Raw genomic sequence first — 20,236 nt, forward strand, 5'->3', positions numbered from 1 at the left:
CCCAGCCTATCGTCCACAGTCTAGAGTCTGGACCTCACATTGCCTTCAACGAAAGAGTTCCCGAGAAGCTCCAGGACAACATCAGCAGCAGCTGCAGCCCCGTCTGACCCAGCTGGATCATCTTACGCCAACTGCACCCTGCTTAGTTTCTTTCCAGAAGAAAGGAGCCTCACGGAGAGCTCCACACACTAGCTCCCAAGCTGTCTCTTCGTCTGCTTCCCGCGATTCTTATGGACAATGAGGAGGACGATGATGGGAACTTCACTAAGTGGATGAGCAGTTACTGGGGGCACGGGGACGAGAACTCTAAAGAAAGGAAGAGGAGTTTCAGGAGGCCCTCCCGCAATAAAGCTGACCGCCGTGCCTCTTTGCCCAGCATGGTAAGGTAGTGATCACTCATGTGGAATGATGTTAGAGGAATGTGAATGATCAGAGATGAAACATATGAATGTACATTACTAAACAAAACCCAGATTGGATTATTAAATTAAACTTTGCATTTTACTACAATCAAAAAAGATATTTATAACAACAAAGTGCGGTAAAAATGGTAAGACATTTTGGTCTACAAACCAGTGTTTATATAGTTACGACAATACATTAGAATCATATGATGAAAAATACTAATTTGCAATATCAAGCAGCTGTTTTATACAGCTAAAAGTAACTAGAAATTAATGAGACCGGAAGCCAGACACATTCAATTTACATATGGCTGTGCCTTCTCTTATGTTTAAAATAAGGTGTATAATATAATATAATATAATATAATATAATATAATATAATATAATATAATATAATATAATATAATATAATATAATATAATATAATATAATATAATATAATATAATATAATATAATATAATATAATATAATATAATATAAAAAAAATCAAATCTATAAGACAAATGGGGGGTCTATTGTTTGTTTAATGCTTATGGCAGGATTTGCACTGTTTTTGACATGCAGACTCAGTTGATCTTGAAAACAAAGCTGGAAAAAATAATGCATTTTGGAAGAGAACCTCTGTGAAAACAGGAAGGTGTGTTCTGATTAGAGGTGGTACAAGGCCCAGCAGCAATTTGTTCTCTTCCCCCACAAATCAGTGCACCACATGCCTCTTTTTCATGCCTCACAGCCCCCTTACATGTACGTAATGTACAACAGGAATGAATGTTAAAAAAAAAAAAAAAAGACGTATTACTATTTAAATATATATATATATATATATATATATATATATATATATATATATATATATATATATATATATATATATATATAATATATTATTTCAGCACAGGTTATTAGCTACCATTTATAATTTTCTTAAATCAAGAATGGACATCACTTTGATTTACATCTATACACATGTTATTGTGAATTTAAATGTAATGGTGATCAAAATTTATATATGTTAACCTTCTGCACATTGTCTAATAACTGATGACATTTAGAATATACTGACTAAAGAGCAGCTTTTTCTTTAAAATAAAATTAACATTAAAACAATGAAAAGCCTCTTGCATAAGTTTAGCTTTTTCACTAGAGCTTTATGTCATGGTATCTGTTAGCGTTGTAGCTAAAATAATCACATTATTCATTATGCTCAGATCTGAATGTGATCAATGTAAAAAGGCCACAGAGTGCTATTCCAAAAGTCACCAGCTGAAGTGGCTTTGCATGATTTTATATGCATCTGACTGGTAAGCATACTGAATTATTTGAATTAATTTTGCTCCAGAATCTTCCTAGGAAGTATTTGTGGTACATACATATATATATATATATATATATATATATATATATATATATATATATATATATATATATATATATATATATATATATATATATATATTTTTTTTTTTTTATGTGAATTTTTGACTTTAGGCTTCCATAGTGTCATGGTGGCATGTTAAATAGGTTTATATCATTTTTTCTCAGAATGTGGCAGTTCTCTGTTCATTTTTCTTGAAATGTGTATTGATCTACAAGCAGCAGCTATCCATATTTGAAATATGTATTACATCAGGAAATTAGTTTTGGGAATGCATACATACTCAGTATGAGATGGAGAACATTTGTAACCAGTGTACATGTAATCCAGCATAAGAGAGAGTAATGACAGTAAACAGCTCAAGGTTAATAGGTAAAGCTTCTATGATTAGCTTGACTTCAAGTGAAATGCTTACACAAGTCATTATGAACTGCTCAAGAATAATTAACCTATTTTGACCCTTGCCGTGGCAGAGCTTACAGACTATTATGTCTATTTACTGCAATTATCTGTCTTGTGCGGTTGTTCATATTGAGCCTTACAATACTAACTTCATTCATTTGCAATAGGAAATTATGACTATTAACCCAATGATGTCATTCAGCTCAATATCAAATATGCACCACTTTAAAATGTGCAAACAAACAATAATCATTAATGAAATTATTTAATTTAGCATTGGAAGATTCTAATTATTTGAATATGTAGCTTATCTCTTCTTTCTATCCCATTCCTATGTCATGGTCTTTCTCCCTCTCTTGCTGTCTTGGTTTCTGTACTGAAAAGTCTCAGCTAGAAGCCATGCAGCTGAGCCATCTCCATGCTAACAACATGGCCCCTCTCCCTGTCCACCTAAAGAGTCGTGAGGAGAAGGAGGTGCATTCTCATCCTCGTGCCCGCCGTGTGTCTTCAGACGAAAACAGCCGAACCAAAGTGGGGGGACCTGAATGCCATATCACCACCATTCCAGAGCTCTCCGAGTGCTTAGAGAAGAGGCTGCGTTTCCACAACCAGAAGACGATATCAAATGTAAGTGAGAGACCAGATGATGCATGTCACATACATATAGTATTTTCGTGCCGGGGAAACATGTGACAAAGCCATGTATGAGCACTTTAGACTAGACTAGAGAATCTCATTCTAGCATTTAATGCTGAGGTGAACACTAGCCTACAACTTCCAAAGGACTAGGACACAGCCTCACTGCATGGATGCAGCATTCCATCTGAGAAGCACCCATAGACAGACAGTCATGAGCGTTTCAAACAAACAGCAGCTCCCTTTTACAGTTCCTCCTGAACCTAAACAGCCCGTGACATTCTTCTCAGAGCTGTTCACGTCCCATGCATTTCTATGGCAACACTATCATATCTGAAATTAATCTGCAGCAGTAAGGTGGTATACAAGTCAGAGATCTTATTTTTTGGTTGCGGGGCCAGCTCCAGAATACAGAACTTTGGCTCTTTGGCCTCAGGCTGCCCATTCAGGCAAAACTTTAGCTTCTAGTTGTAATGTTATGTGCTTAAATTGAGACATGAGGTAATTTAATGGCATCTCATGATGCTTTACAGACTATGCTCTGCAAGACTATGCAAAAAACAGTTCTGCCATGACAACTCTTGGAGTGTTTGCATGGTAATGGATATGACAATGTAGATATATTTGGTCTTGGCGGAATAGATCTGCTACGCTGCTGCTGCTTTATTGCTGCTGCTGTTGATTATTGCTGCTGCTACTGCCAATACATACACGACACGCTGCTGTGAGCAAGTAAGACATGCTGCTGCTGTACAATATAGCGTACATGAATAACCGTAGCAGATCTATACAGGTGGAGCTGGGGAAGGTGGAGGGTTTCTGAAGAAAAGCAATGTTAACTCATGCATTTAAAGATTAAGCATGCAAGCTCATTGGCTACTAACACAGCAGGAACCAATCATCTGCGACCTATAGATAATGATGTGATAATTAGTAGGTTGTGTTAAATGACCTATTAGCCTGCCCATTAGAGTTTCATGCCAGAACTTTGTATAAAAATCAACTCATCAGCTTACAGTGTGTAATTCTCCTCAGCTTTCATTGTCAATTGCGCTCCCTCTTATTGCGTGTCCTCAAGCTGGCAACCCGCATCTTTGAAGGAGGGGGCGGGGCAAACAATATTTTGAATTTTGACTGCAGTACCTATTTCGACCACTGGGTGTCATTTCTACATATAGCCCCTTTAATGGTCTGCCTTGAAACAAATGCCAAACCACCTTGTGGAAGAAGAATGCCATTGTTTACAACTGTGACAATGAGCGCTTACCAGGATCAACTAAACGGTGGATATTCAAAAGTTTGCGGCTCCGTTGTCACAGTAAACTTGCACAACGCTCTTGAATGAATCATTTATTAGAAGAACACCGGACTTTACATTTTCACGCATCTGAACATGACGTGGAACGAAACAAACTGTGATTGGTTGCGTTACATGTCAGTCAAACGTCCTCTTTGGCAGTTCTTGTCCAATGAAATCTGCAATGGAGTCCAGACCATCTGCCATCAGTCTGAAGGTCAGGCTAAGCGAGACTATAGAGTACCTCAGGGATGATGTGTTTTTGTAGGCAAAACCTCGGCCATTGAATCAATTCGATTTCTAGGGCGGAGCAAATCCGAGCAAACAGGAAGCGGAGTAAACCAATCAATCAGAGAAGGGCGGATATGACGTTAGCAAAGCGACAAGAGAGTCAACAGCGAAAAGTCTCGGGTCTCCTGTGCGCAATCTTTGTAGATATTGAAGGGACTTTCACCGCACTAGAGTGACACTGTTTGCGTCCCTGAAATAAACAAATCTGATTGCACGGTACGGTTTGGAGTTGACTCGAATCGCGACGGAGGGCGGACTGACCAGACTGATATATCTTGTAGAAGATATATCAGTCTGGCCTTGCCAGGCAAGGCAAAACCCAGAAGAGAGTTAGCATTTTAGGACTTTCAGTTCCATCGCCCCGAAGTCAAGGGGTTTTTTGAATGGGTTTTTGCTAAATCTCCTGAAATAAGGTCTGTGGTTAACAAAGCCTCTAAATATCACATTTTGATCTATGACATAAAACACACCAGTTATAATCGGCTTGTGATTTTTAAACCTTTATTGTGTCTTAAAAAGGGCGGTTGCTAACAAATTGCTAAAAGAGACTACTTCCTTTGGTGGGGACTTTAGATGTCATCATGACAAACAGGACATTTGGACAGCATTTCTCATGAAAAAGTGAAGTATTCATACACAGCGCAGATCATAATCAGTGAGCATGTTTTTAAATAAAGTTGCTTTTTAAATAACGTTTGAGGAAGCTTGGTGGTGACGTTGATCCGCGACCATGGTGTGCTGTAGTCTGTTTAAAGTTTACTGTTAGCTTTTTATATCTGACCACTTTATTTAGGCTTCAAAATGTATAAATGTTGTGTTAACTAGTAAAAAATTATCTTGATAGACAAAACATGTAACTGTCATAACCCTTTGTTAAACACTGAGCTTAGTTTTTGCGATTTTCCAAAAGTCTATGGGAAAAATGAATAGGCTTTCGATCGAGGGTACTCGTGCGCCGCTAACTTCTGGGTTGGCCTACAAAAACACGTCATCCCTGAGGTACTCTATTGCTAGCCTATCTGAAATTCCCTATCATACCTTTAAATGCTCAGATGACACTTTTTTTCTGATATCTTTTGATGGAACTTCTTACCGTCAGCAGCATGACACTCTGATGGTGATCACCGGAAAACAATGGATCCATCAAACCATTACATTCATCCGTGTATAAAAGCCGTGCTGAAGCAAAATGTACGTAAAATAACTACTTTGTGTGACATGCAGTTTTACTATTTAACCACAGATGGCAATAAAAGGGCAAAAAGTTCCGTAGTGCTATATGCGAAAATGAAAGACTTTATTGTATGGTGTATAATATACTCTACTGTTCAAAAGTTTAAGGTCAGTAAGATTTTTTTTAATTGCATTAAATTGATCAAATGTGACACATTTATAGTGTTACAAAAGATTTCTATTTCAAATTAATGCTAATCTTTTGAACTTTTTTATTCATCAAAGAATCCTGAAAAAGAAAGAAAGTATCACAGTTTCCACAAAAATATTAAGCAGCAAAACTGTTTTCAACATAAATGTTTCTTAAGCACCAAATAAGCCTATTATAATTATTTCTGAAGGATGTAACAAAGAAGTCTGGAGTAATGGCTGTATAATTACATTTAAAATGTATTCAAATACAAAATAATTATTTTAAATTGTAACAATATTTCACAATACAACTATTTTTTACTGTGTTTTTGATAAAAAAATTGCAGCCTTGGTGAACACGAGAAACTTAATTTAAAAAAATCTTACCAACACCAAACTTTTGAATGGTTGTGTTAGTGTATACTGCAATATACACTACATTTATACTGCATCAGTGCCCTATAATATATTTTAGATGATTTTGGCTGCTTTATTTTTAGGGTGATTCAGATAGCATATGTCTTATTTGCCATGAAGAACTACGGAATGGAAGGGGTGGCATCCAAGAGCTTAACTGCAGCCATCATTTTCATAAAGAGGTAAACACTTCCTGCATCACTTCTCTCCTTTGTTGCCTGCTAACAGCTCCAAATCCATCCCATCAACATTACTGCAGTACACCCATAGCGCTTGATCAGTATCTTGCATGTGCTCCCTTTTCCTCAACATACAGGTGGGGTTCAAAGTGTAACCTCATTAGTGGCAGAGTCCAGACACCCCATGTTAATTGAAGCAGTGGGTTAGATTTTCAAAATTGGTTCTTCTTCCCTCCTGGCATGCATGCCGTTTGTCTGGTTGCTTGCAGCTCTATGCCAGCTATGACACTGAATATTCTGTCTCTGGTTATAGACTGTGCTGACAAAATGGCCGGAGCACCGCACACGCCCACGTAGCGGGAGTTCTGCACCTGCATGTGAACGAGGGAAGGAGACACCGTTCTGCCCTGGACAAGAGGAATATCGCTTGCCTCGTCGTCAACTCTCTTTACGTAGACAGCGTTGATTGTTTCCAGTGTACCAATAGTAGTTCGGTAATCACTCAGTGTATTATCAAAAACCACAGTAAATTTGAAATTGTTAATTTTAGTTTGTGTATAGCCTTACAAGACTTTTGCTTAAAAAGAACTTGGTGATCTCTTGTTTGCAGGAAATGTTGTCTTTTCCCCCTTTTTAAAATCAGCAAAGCAAAGAATTAGATACCAGCATTTTTTATTTCTTTTTTTTTTTTTTTTTTTTCATTCCAAGTCATTTACATTTGATAAGTTATATATATTATACATAAATTATATATATATATTATATTACAACTAAAAATGTCTTAAGGACTTTTAAGGTCATTTTTCTTTGGTAAGAATGATATGAAACATATGGGTATTTTAGTCTGTGTATAGTGAACTGTCAAGCAAATTTTGAATTTCAGAGTTAATATACAGCTATTTTGGATTAGAAAACCAAACTGTGAATATAAAATGATTAGGGCTATATTGGTAAAATATGGTAATATCCTGAATTTGCAGGTCATATGTCAGGATTTGCAGTTGTGAAGATACAGTAGCTTGTTCAAAGCACATGCTGGAAATTAGCTGGTGGCTAATCACGCCACTGTAATGGAAATCAATGGTGGGCCACGGTTTTGCCCCTAGAAGGTCAACAGATCTGTTTTTCATGCATGCCATCATGCCTCTGTTGTTGTACACTGCTCAGTAAAATAAAATGTTATGGGTTAAGATTTATTTATACACAAACTTTTGGCAAGTCTTTGTTTCCTTTAGCATTTATGTCACACACTATCAGTCTTTTTTGTTTTAATAATGTGTATTTGTCGAAAAGAAATTCATGTGTCTAAGCATATACACTCTTAAAAATAAAGGTTACAAAGGTTTTTCCTTTGGGAACAGTTCTTAAAATAATAATAAAAAATTCTTAGGATGAAGAATATATTCTATATAATATTCTGAAGAACCTTTTGTTCTTCATATAACCAGATGCCAAGAACCTTTTTTTGAGTGTATATGTAGATCAAAAGTTTTTTAAGATCATGTAAACTTATATACAGTCTGATAGTGTTTTGCTAACCTTACAGTTCTTTAAAAGCAATATTGTTTCAATATTTTTAGCATGTGTAGATGCATGTTCAAGTCGTTTTCCATTTTTATGACCCTCCATAATTTGACTTTCCTCTCTTACAGAGCATTGAGAAATGGCTTTGGCAGAGACAGTCATGTCCCACCTGTTGAGTTCATGTGATCATGCCTGAACCCTTTTACTGGTTTCCCTGACAATCTCCATATTCTTCACTTTCTATGTCTGTTTGCTTCCTGTCACTGATTTAGTATGTTTATATGGAAATAAAAATGAAACAAGACCATCATCTCTGGGTGGAGGCATGGGTTAAAGACTTGAATAAAGTAGAGGCGAGTGTGTGTAGCAATCCTGCATGATTATATGGTCTGTTACTTGCACACACTCCCTGAGATAAGAGTTTTAGATATGCATCTTTATATGAATCTCAAGAGCCTCAGCTCTCTTCATTCCTTACCCTCCTTTTCTGTCTTTCCTGCTTATTTTCCTATGTGGTATCATGAGGACAGGATGTTTGGCTAGGCTAAAAACTGTGCATGCTAAGTGTATGACCACAGAGCCTTTTTGTTCTGTCTTTGTCAGTCTCTCCACTCATGTACTGCACAAAATGCACATCTGCATTACCCATTAACACATGCCAAATTGAAAGGCAGAGAATTTTAGACTGTCCATTGTATTGTGATGTTTCTGATTATCAGAAATGTAAATATAAGTTTCAGAGTTGTAGAATATGTTGTTTGTACTAAAACCACACTTCTAATTAAATATTCACAGATCAAGATATACCTACATTGTTGCAAAATTTTTATATAGTGCTATTATTGTGATATTATACGTGATATTACTGTTTTTACAGCACATATTGCATTTATAGATTTGGTACCAGGATGTTATTTAGTTCAATTACTATGTGAGTGAGCGCCAACTGTGAAATAATGAACATACAGTGAGATGAGATGATGTTCTCTTCGTCGCCAGGCCATCGAGTGACCGTGCCTTTGTGCACGTACCCAAACCCTGCCCTCGTTCCCGCCCTATTGTATATTTATAAAAGAAAAAATAACAGTAAAAACCCAACTAAACTCTGTGAAGTAACTCTGTTCTTAAAAGACAGTTTGTCAGCAAAATATTATTAAACATTCATACCGAAGCATTAGTAAAACGTTGGTGTTTAACAAGCAAAATATCTTTTCTTGCAAAGTAAGCAACCTACGAGAACATGAAACTGAATTGTGGTCTTGATTTGTCAAGGTTTTCAAAATATGTAAAAACATAGCAAAAAAAAAAATAGGCTACACTAATAAGTTTTTAATAACTTTTAGTTTCACAAATCACTGGGCTGAAATCTCCCATTATTGTAGTGGAGTCTCAGTCTAGACTGCTGTGGTCGGAGAAGAAATGCACACGTGGAAAATAGACTAACTGTTGATTGACAGGGGACATAACCAATCAAATTCGAAAACAATGACGACTTTTGGCTGCATGGACGAATCGTTGATGGAAGGGGAGGTTCCCTTAAGAAGACGCTCAGAAAAAGATAACCCCACAAAATCTGGTTGCGAAACAGCTGGAAAAGTGGAAGACGAAGTTTATACGTGAATTCCTGATGGGAAAAAAGTTATGATGGTCAAGAGGGACTAAAAGGAACCGTGTGAGGATGTTTGAACATGTTTAGTGAACTGTTACAGCATCAAATGCAGACACTCGAGGAAAACATCGACTCTGAGGTTTCTTCTTATTTTTTCCAAGAATATCCCAATTATTTGGTCAATCTTTAAGGTAAGATATCCACTATGTGTTCTTAAATCATATTTCAGACCATTTAATGTGCCCGAATAAAGTTATTATTTCTACTTTTGTTTCTCAATGTTTGAAATAACGGACCTAGAAGGCTTTTTCTCCTTATCTGTCTTCAGAAAGCCCATTAAAACGTGAAACAACACAAACCTTTACTCAGTTAACATTATATGTGAAGTTGTTACAGTCATTACGGTGTAGGGCGGCCAATGTATCGTTTTTATGATAAGGGGTTAAACTATTTTAAATAGCCTATTTATTTTCGTCGTCTTTTCGTGAAATATGCAGGATAAGCTGTTATACCATATTTTTAGTGTGTGTGTGTGTGTGTGTAAAAATGACTATTTGTTTTTATGTACTATTCCAAATAATGTTGTCCTTATGCTGTCATAAATACATGAGAATCAGGCCTCTTCACTGGAGAGTCTCAAAGCTTCAGTTTGTCTCTATGGTAACAGCAGAGCATCCAGAAGAACAGTGTTTAGATCAAAGCTGCAGAGATGCTACTCATTCCCTTGATTTTCATTGTCAAATAGTCCATATTAAAATACGTGAATTTTCTTGTTCCTATCTATGGCTTTATTTCTTCACTCTCAAAATGAGAATTGGTTTGGAACGACATGAGGGTCAGAAAATGATGACAGAATTTTAATTTGAAGGACATTTGAGACCCTCTTTTGAAATAAGCCATTACCAAAACAGCAAAACATAAAATCTATGCAGTAGATTTTATGTTTGATCCCCTATTTGATCATTATGGGCTTTCTGTCTATGCCTTACAGCATCCTTTTCATGTGTTTGAATTAAGATTTCTGAAAGCAGTTGTAAACAGAAGGAGATGTTTATCTGATGAAAGGTCTTGGTCTCAAGGACACACTGATTAGACACTCACACATCTGATTATGGCAGTAATGACCACCTTTCTTTTGATTGTCATGGAACCTGAATGGCATTGAGGCCAAGTACTGATTAAATATTCAGAAATCATCCTCTACGAGAGAAAAGGAGCAACATGCCATTCATATAATTTCCTTATGTACTGCTTTGATTACTTTAACTTAGTAGAATAAAAATAGTTGATTTGATTGATCTTTAAAGTTATTATTAAACATTTTTTCAATATCTATCCTCACATTGCTGTGTAATATAACTTATTGCTGAGTATATAGTGTGTGGAACTGTTTGTTCAGGAAGGCAATGAATATGCTACATGCCACCCTGGAGTAACAAAATCAGTGCCAGAAACTGTTTTCACACCTGTAAAAATATGAAATCTTGTACTGATATGCCACTCCTGAGGGCGAAAAGTGTGGCGTATCAATACAAAGTCTCTCAATTTGTCTTCAAATATATGTATAAAAAAAATATAATCTACTAAAAAAAATCCAGTAAACATTGTCTTTTGCTTTAATTGTCACTGAACATTTTGAGATATTATGAAGAAGAATTATTATTATGAGGTGTTTTGTATTTATTTATTTATTTATTATTAATAAATACAATTGTTATTCTGATATCCAGGAAATCATGGGAAGTTTTAAAGGCCATGCATTGCCTGGAAGTTTCTTCCTGATCACTGGTCTGTGGTGGGCTTTGAAGCAGACGTTTTTGTACGCCACCCGCAGGAACAAAAGTGCTGGTGCGGGCAGACTTGCATCTCGAGCTACGCAACGACGCATAGAAATAATAGAAGGAGCTGTCATTTTATCATTTTCTATTATTGGTGAGTGGCTGCCGTGCCTTAATCAATATTATGTGATGTTTCGTTATAGATGTAGACAATTAAAGGTTGTCAATTGTGTCTTTAAAGCACTTTATGTTCAGCAAAGAAATACATTTGGTTTCAAGAACCATTTTTTGCTATATAGGGTTCTTAACTTGACTGAATGGTGTAACAAAAAGTTTACTGTTAAATTATAGATTTTACAATAAAATCATTGATTCTCAACCTTTTTGACTCGCCTGTTGTCAACAACAATATTCAAAAGCTTCATGTCTTTTCCATTTTTTTTTTTTTCTTTAGATTTTTAAAAAATATTGTCTACTTACAATTTCTAACCAGTCAAATATTTTACAACTCGGCTTAACTTGAAAAATGTATATTCGTAAAATGTATAAAACTGCCCGTGCTTTTATTCATTTACGTTAATGCATTTTTTCCAGGTCTAAATATCACACTTTTATAATTGGGCTTCCTCATATATTCTGGTTTTACATACAGTGGGAACCTTCTTCCACTCTTGAAGTCTATGATAAAAAATTGTGAAATTTGGCAAACAGATCTGAACATTAAAGGCTGATTTATACTTCTGCGTCGAGTGTATGCTGTAGCTACGGCGTAGGCTGTGCGTAGCCTGAAGTGCACCTCTTCAAAAATATAACAACGCGTCAATTCTACGCGGACCGCAAGCGCTCTGATTGGTCTGCTAGAACCCCTCCTTCGGGTCAAAAAAACTGGCGCGGAGCACTCCTAGAAGAGCGAGCACTTTCAACTTCACTATGAATGAAAAAACACACTGTTTCAGAGGACACATACAGTCAAACTACAACAAAAGTCATTACATATTTGCCGCTTCTCTGCCGTTTCTGTTTGTAAGCTTCTCTGACAACGTACATGACGAGCTGCTTCTTCTTCGGCTTTTGTTTTGATACTCAACATGACCGCGGACACTGCCTCCTAGTTGTCTGCATGCACGTCGACGAGGACAAAGACGCAGAAGTATAAATGAAAACGGACGCATAGCCTACGGCGCAGAGGTTTCGGTGTAGGTCCCACGCTGAAGTATAAATCTGCCTTAACCACAGCAATTTCACAGGAGTCTCTAACCCAATCCCTCTAGCGCCACCAACGCTAGAGTTTAACTTAGGTTTATTCTAATAACTTCAATTATTCAATAACCATATTGAATTTATAACCGTTCAATTTTTTTTAGAAAAAACCTAAGTTGCGTCCCAAATGACGCACTATACACTATGCACTTATACACTATGTACTTGTGCACTATGCACTCATCCATGTAGTGCGTGAATTGTATAAGGTTATTTTGTCATTTAACAACGGAGTCCGATCCTCCCTTCCCCTCCACTACGTAATTAAATCTGTGACAGTTGAGTGCATGAAGTGTACAACATTCCACACTTCGTTTTTTCCGTTAATTTAGTGCATCATCCGGGTATTTAAAGTGCACTTTTTCTTTTTGGAACTTTCAGTGTGAACGCACTACTGCACTATTTGTACTTAAAAACGTCATAGAATAGTGCACAAGTACGCGAATTGGGACGCACCTCTACTTTTTTTGACTCCATTTTGAAATTGATTTCAAACTCATCCTAAAAATTTTTCAGATTTTCACTAAAATTGGCTCAGATCATCTTCAGACTACGGCGACAAAAAAACACAGAAATCAAGTTAATTCGTCAAACCATTCTTGATTAACGTGCAAAGAAATTTGACGAAGAGCACGCTAAAATAGATGTGAGACTACATCTCCGCAACGCTTTAGCGTGTTCTGATCAAACTTGGTGTGTGTTATGACAGCCATGACCTGAGGGTACCTGTGCAGTTTCGACACAGACACAAATTTCTGAACAGTTTGACCAAAAAAAGCCCAAAAATTGTCACCCGAAATTGACCACACCAGGCCTGCGTTTCCTATAAGCACCGTGAGCCCAAGATGATCGTGAAGACCATTGCCACCAATGTTCTCTACGATCAACTTAGCTCACGATGCTTTTGGGAAATGCAACCCAGATCTATTTTTACTTTTACTTTACTCATTTTTACATTTGGTCTGATGCCCGCTGCCTTGATTTTCTCATTCTGCCTCTGTGGTGCCTGGCCCCGTAATTGCTGCTTGTTATATTTATTTTTCTTCTGCCATTTACACAGGTATGTTAGCAGAGCAGCTTTTAGCAGGTGGGCCGAAGTTTCAACTGTATGATTCTTCCACTCAGCACTGGGAGCAGCTGATGAACTGGCAGCACACCACCATGTACTTGTTCTTTGCCATCGCAGGGGCCATATCTCTTACTGTACACAGCACAGACATTGCACCATTGGCTTTAGACCGTATGCTGCTGGGTCTTGCTTTCTTTAATGAGGGTAGGTTCTTGATTTCCCCCCAAACTGTTTTCTAAATGTGAAATATTGTTTTGTAAATGTGTTTTTTTTTTTTTTTTTTTTTTTAAATGTTACAGAATATGTTAATTGTTAACTAAATTGAGCACTCTTTGTTACTCTTGAAATTCCTAATTTTCAATTTTTGTGATAATTCAACACATAAAATTTTAAAGTACATGTCTGCCTCTTGCAGGATTTCTGTTCCTTTATCATCTCCATGGTAGAAACATGCTTGATGTCCATGTGCACACACTTCTACTCTATGCCATCTTTGGGCAAGCTTTCATCTGCCTTCTGGAGGTTTTCCACAGGGGGAATATTCTACTAGAACTGCTCAGAGCCACTCTCACCGTACTGCAGGGAAGCTGGTTCTGGCAGGTAAGTGTGTTTGCCTATGTGCACATGCACAAGTACATACATAAATATATGCGCATTTAAAGGTACCCTAGATTCAAAAATTGAATTTACGTCGGCATAGTTGAATAACAAGTGTTCAGTACATGGAAATGACATACAGTGAGTCTCAAACTCCACTGTTTCTTCCTTCTTATATAAATCTCATTTGTTTAAATGACCTCCGAAGAACAGACAATCTCAACATAACACCGACTGTTATGTAACAGTCGGGGTGTACGCCCCCAATATTTGCATATGCCAGCTCATGATTGAGGCATTACACAAGGGCAGAACGTCTGGATCTGTGCACAGCTGAATCATCAGACTAGGTAAGCAAGCAAGGACAATAGCAAAAAATGGCAGATGGAGCAATAATAACTGACATGATCCATGATATCATGATATTTTTAGTGATATTTGTAAATTGTCTTTCTAAATGTTTTGTTAGCATGTTGCTAATGTACTGTTAAATGTGGTTAAAGTTACCATCGTTTCTTACTGTATTCACAGAGACAAGAGCCGTCGCTATTATAATTTTTAAACACTTGCAGTCTGTATAATGCATAAACACAACTTCATTCTTTATAAATCTCTCCAACAGTGTTGCATTAGCCCGTTAGCCACAGAGCATAGCCTCAAACTCATTCATAAACAAATGTAAACATCCAAATAAATACTATACTCACAGGAATCGATGTATGCATGATGAACACTTTGTAAAGATCCATTTTGAGGGTTATTTTAGCTGTGTGAACTTTGTGTCTGCTGTTTAAGGCAGTTGAGAGCTTGCAGGGGGCGGGGGAGCGCGAGATTTAAAGGGGCCGCACGCTTAATCGGTGCATATGTAATAATGGCTCAAAATAGGCAGTTAAAAAAAATTTTGAGCTGAAACTTCACAGACATGTTCAGGGGACACCTTAGACTTATATTACATCTTTTGAAAAGGCACCTCTAGGGCACCTTTAAGTCATTTTTACTCAACACTGTTTAACTCCTTTTTTCTTGTATTTTTCTAGATTGGCTTCGTGCTGTACCCGCCTAGTCAAGTGAAATGGGATCAAACAGACCATGACAATGCTATGTTTGTCACCTTATGCTACTGCTGGCACCTTGCGTTTGCATTGCTCACTGTAGCTGTAGTGTACTGGTCTGTTCTATGGTGAGCATGACATATTCTATCCATTCTAACATGAATTACAAAAACCTAAATTAGACCTAAAGGAGCATAAAAAGATTAGGGTCAGTACTTAAAAAAAAAAAAAAAAGAAATTAATACTTTTATTTAGCAAGGATGCATTAAACTGATCAAAAGTGACTTGTAAATACATCTACAGTATCATGTTACATAAGATTTCTATTTCAAATAAATGCTGTTCCTTTGAATTTTCTAATTATCAAAGATAAAAAAAAAAGTGCATTTCCAAAACAACATTAAGCTGCACAACTGCTTATTCAACACTGATAATAAAAAGAAATGTTTCTTGAGCAGAAATTACCATATTAGAAGAATTTCTGAAGAATTATGTGACACTTAAGACTTGAGTAATGGCTGCTGAAAATTCAGCATTGCCATCATAGGAATTAATTATTTACTAAAATGTATTAAAATAGAAAACAGTTATTTTAAATTGTAATACTATTTCACAATATTACTGTTTTTCTATATTTTTGATTGAATAAATGCAGTCTTGGTGAGCATAAGAGACTTAAAAAAATAAAAAATAAAAAAACTCACTGACCCCAAACTTTTGTAGTGTACATTGCATATGAAATAATATTTTTTCTGAAATTTCCTTTCTGTATGCTAGATTCATTGAGTTTACCTTCATTTTTCTCCCTCCAGTGCTGTGCGTTCCAGACTGAGGAGGATGCCGCCCATGGAAATGGGGCTTTTGAAACCAAGGGAGAAGGAAGTAGAGTCTGAAGACGAAATTTTATGAGTGTTTATCATCTTTACACTTTCAACCCTGCATCCAAATGCATTTGTGCCTTAGACCAAAAAAAATATGGAGACAGAAAGTGAGAGATAGATAGAGAGGCATTGTCACTATATATTAGCTTTGTTTTAATTTCCTGAAAACAGATGAAAGGCGACAAACAGTGGCAGTCTTGTCTCCAAAGATCTTTTTCATCGAATTGCAACAAGTGACTCGTAAGTAAATCACAAGAGTCATAGTGTAAAATCTCTCACTCATGTTCCCAGTACAATCAATCTAGTTACAACAATCTTATCTTATGTGGTCATTCCTTTTTATTTCATTATATCACTTGCACTTCATTTCTCTGATGCACCTCAGGACCAACCTCTGAAAAATTTGTTAAAACTTGATTCTTTTCTATAAAAGTTTGGATTAAGTCAATCGTATATGATGTACTGATTATTTTTGGGTCATTATGTACACTGTTTGTTGTCATTACATAATTTTCTCTTTGACACAGTACTGTGTAAATTTGAATATTTTCTTTGTGTGCCTTGTCAATATTTTATGTGTTGTCACATAAATAGGTTATCATAGTTTTATCATATTATTTTTAGTGGTACTATATGATCTACATGCTGAAATTATTATATTTTAACACCCCTAAGATTTTGGGGGTTTGTAAGTCACTTTTCAGTCGTCAGATGATGATACTTTTCTATTTTCTTGAAAGTTTTTAAAAGCCATGACAATTCCTATGTTAGTCTGTTTTGTTCATTTGTGCCATGGTAAAAAAAAAAAAAAAAAAATCAGGATCGACCATTGCATGTGGAATCTTGATATTGTATCTTATCACATGCATTTATTGATTAATTTAATTTGACTTGATAAGTACATTTTGAAAAAACTAAAAGCTTTTTCCAATAAAATATTTTATTAATATATAACAGTGTGCAGTGTCTATGTATTTATAATATTAATTGCTATTTATTTGGCATGTGCTGGTATTTTTTCCATATATATTTAAATCTGAATAGTTCAAAGACCCTAGTAACGATGGATGGATGGATGGATGGATGGATGGATGGATGGATGGATGGATGGATACAAAGAAACTGTCTCTCAAATGAGTTCTTCAATAACATGAACAACCACTGACACATCTTGATCCATATAGCAAGCCACTTTTAGTGCGTTTGAGAAGAACCAGTAGGCGGCGTGCTTGAGCAAAAGGTGACAACAATGTTCAATGAAGGGAGTCCAGAAAGCAAAGGTTAGCTTGAGTGATGTCAAGCGAGTGCCAGCTGGACGATGAGACAACACATTCTTAGGGATTTAGTGTGAATTGATTCAGGTAATACAGAGAACTGAATGTACAGTAATGGACAAACTCAGAGCGGTTCTGAGTGGTCGTGATGGAAACAATGACAGAAATATACTGCAGGTAAGTTACTGTCTTTGTGAAATCTTAATTAAGATTTTAATGTTATTTAAATAGAAATATAAACAATAATATGACGCTCATTTGCACGTATTGACGTTCAAATTTTGAAAGTTTTTATTTTGAAGTAAAAAACCCATGTAAATCACAGCTGTCTGTTCACTCAAGGCGGCGAATGAAGCGTCCACGCTGGGATGGGGAACGCGCGTGAAAGGATTCATCGCCTGTATGGTCATCGGAGTAGTGTTCACTTTCTTGGTCAGTGACTTAGAATTTAATTAATTGTATTTTGGTTATCAGTAGGATTTTACACACAGGTAACTTCCTGACTGTTGAGAAGGGATAGGTGATGAGTTGGAGGAATATGTTTAGAAGCAGAGCTGTGTCACCGGTTTGACCTGCTCTCAGGAATGAGATGAAATGCCATTTGCAGTGTGCTGTGCATTCAAGTAGTTTAAGGTTTAGGAAAATAACTAGTTTTCTTTCTTGTGATATTTAGTCTAACTATTTTGTACCATTTATATTAATAACTAGTTTTTGTCTTTGTTTCTTTTTCCTCAAATGTCATTTCAAGTATCTTAAATGAGAAGTTTAGGAAAGGAACTAGTTTTCTTTCTTGTATTATTTGGTCTAAATTTGTGACTCTTAAGTACCATTATATTAATAACTTCTTCTTTTTTTCTTTTTTTTAAATCAGGGAGTATGCTGCCTTTTTATTCCCAAAATAGGATTGATTCTCTTCATTGTGTTTTACACATTTGGCAACATATGCTCTTTAGTAAGGTAAGTCATCAAGTTATAGAAAGTTAAATGCACTATTTATTATTTTATTTTGATTAGTTTGCTGTTTAATTTAAATCTACCCCCAGCACCATGTTTTTGATGGGACCAATAAAACAGCTGAAACGCATGTGTGACAAGACCAGAGCCTTTGCTACAGTTGTTATGATAGTGAGTTATTCCTTATTTCCTCATATAAACTAAAAATGAGAATCTGATTGTGAAAACAATGCAGACATGTTAGATTAGTCTTTGAATTGCAGACTATTCAGATTTTTTTTTTTTTGTAGACAAACATGTTTAAAGTCAAGATGAAATCAAATTGACCTTTTAATGCATGTTCTTTGTGTTATAATAAACAGTTCATCCATGCACATTTAACAGTATTCATCCTTGTAACCTTTAACTAAAAAAGTTTTCCACTTTACCTAAATAGAGGATGTCATTAAAGGGATAGTTCACCCAAAAATGAAAATTCTGTCATCATTTACTCACCCTCAAGTAGTTCCAAACCTGTACTTCTTTGTTCTGCTGAACACAAAGGAAGATATTTGGAACAATGTCAGTAACCAAAGAAATCTCGACCCCCATTGACTATCATAGTATTTATTTTTCTTTGGTTACTGACATTCTTCCAAATATCTTTCTCTGTGTTCAGCAGAACAAAGAAATTCATACAGGGTAACAGATTTTTCATTTTGGTGGTAATAATAATGTTAATAATTTTCATGATCCAGGCAATTCTTTATTGATAAAATTTCGTCCTGCTATGCATTCTGTTTTCTCATTAAATATCCTGTTTCATTTGGATATACAACTCATTTTGGAAGTAAAAATATATTTTTTTAATTTAAATAACTAATATCTCAAAAACACATTGGATGCACCAGCATGTTAAAAAACAATTATTATTTTAGTTTATGCGCAGCCTTTAGAAATCTGACAGTTACAGCGAATACAGATTCTGATTATAAATACAGTATTTTTGACTGGGTATTAATAGTTCCACTTTTCATTTTGTGGTCTATAGACATGTCTGGTTCTTACACTTTGTGCAGCTTTTTGGGTGAGTTCTAGTCTATCCTTATATGTGTATTTCAAACCAAGTCTGAATCAGATAATACAGTTTTATTTTTCATCTTTTTATTAACACTAATATCTGTAACACAGTGGAAGATCTTTGCACTCACATTGCTGTTTGTCATTCTGCAAGTCTTGGCATTTGCATGGTAAGTTTCCATTGATGCATTGCAGTAAATATTTTAAGTACATTATTTAAACCAGTATATCAGCACCCAGTGTTTAATATTGTACTGAAATAAATTTTATTTTTTCTTCTCTATAGGTATAGCCTGTCATACATTCCTTTTGCAAGGTTGGTCTGAAATTATATATTAACAGATTGTGTAGATTTTGTTGTATTCTGTTATAAGTGAAGTATTTTGCAATCGGTAAATGACAGCAGTAGTAATCAAGCACAGGCTTTTTTGGACCTGAATATTAAGTGTGCTAGACGTCTTTTATAAGGTCTTCAATCTGTTTGCTTTAACCAGAGATGCCATCCTGAAGTTTTTCTCCATGATGTGCACCATGTGTGTGAAATGAAGAGGCTGAGATTTGGCCTTTCATCACTCCAGGGACTTTCTGCTCAAGTATTCTGTGATTTCAGGATCCTCAAAAGATAACTGAAAGAATGGCACAATGGGACATTGCTAGTTTTAATGGCTAATTGTACATTTTCGTAACTAGGAACATGAAGAATAAGGCTCCCTTTTACTGAAAGTGTTTCATTTGGTAAAACAGTTAAGATACCTGAAAATGGATATTTATAAAAGCAAATATTTTTGGGGATGGCTTTTGAAAGTTGCAC

At 35.9% G+C, this 20,236-nt stretch overlaps 3 protein-coding genes across 3 annotated transcripts; all 3 read left to right on the forward strand.

The window, feature by feature from the left end:
• Positions 1–206: 206 nt before the first annotated feature.
• lnp1 (leukemia NUP98 fusion partner 1) lies at positions 207–6,834 on the forward strand. Its single transcript, XM_067373652.1, has 4 exons — positions 207–380; positions 2,568–2,810; positions 6,273–6,371; positions 6,682–6,834. The coding sequence occupies exons 1-4, from the start codon at positions 231–233 to the stop codon at positions 6,832–6,834; spliced, it is 645 nt and encodes a 214-aa protein (XP_067229753.1). The 5' UTR covers positions 207–230.
• Positions 6,835–9,444: 2,610 nt separating this feature from the next.
• tmem45a (transmembrane protein 45a) lies at positions 9,445–17,050 on the forward strand. The gene is made up of 6 exons (XM_067372809.1): positions 9,445–9,692; positions 11,232–11,433; positions 13,600–13,812; positions 14,024–14,208; positions 15,243–15,385; positions 16,070–17,050. The coding sequence occupies exons 2-6, from the start codon at positions 11,238–11,240 to the stop codon at positions 16,164–16,166; spliced, it is 834 nt and encodes a 277-aa protein (XP_067228910.1). The 5' UTR covers positions 9,445–9,692; positions 11,232–11,237; the 3' UTR covers positions 16,167–17,050.
• A 423-nt stretch (positions 17,051–17,473) lies between these two features.
• Positions 17,474–20,127, forward strand: sft2d2a (SFT2 domain containing 2a). Its single transcript, XM_067374309.1, has 8 exons — positions 17,474–17,589; positions 17,755–17,844; positions 18,284–18,369; positions 18,456–18,537; positions 19,397–19,432; positions 19,537–19,595; positions 19,712–19,741; positions 19,920–20,127. Exons 1-8 carry the CDS (start codon positions 17,527–17,529, stop codon positions 19,969–19,971), a joined length of 498 nt encoding a protein of 165 aa, XP_067230410.1. The 5' UTR covers positions 17,474–17,526; the 3' UTR covers positions 19,972–20,127.
• Positions 20,128–20,236: the final 109 nt, after the last annotated feature.

This window comes from Chanodichthys erythropterus, chromosome 21, assembly GCF_024489055.1.
Source record: "Chanodichthys erythropterus isolate Z2021 chromosome 21, ASM2448905v1, whole genome shotgun sequence".
NCBI classification, from domain to species: domain Eukaryota; kingdom Metazoa; phylum Chordata; class Actinopteri; order Cypriniformes; family Xenocyprididae; genus Chanodichthys; species Chanodichthys erythropterus.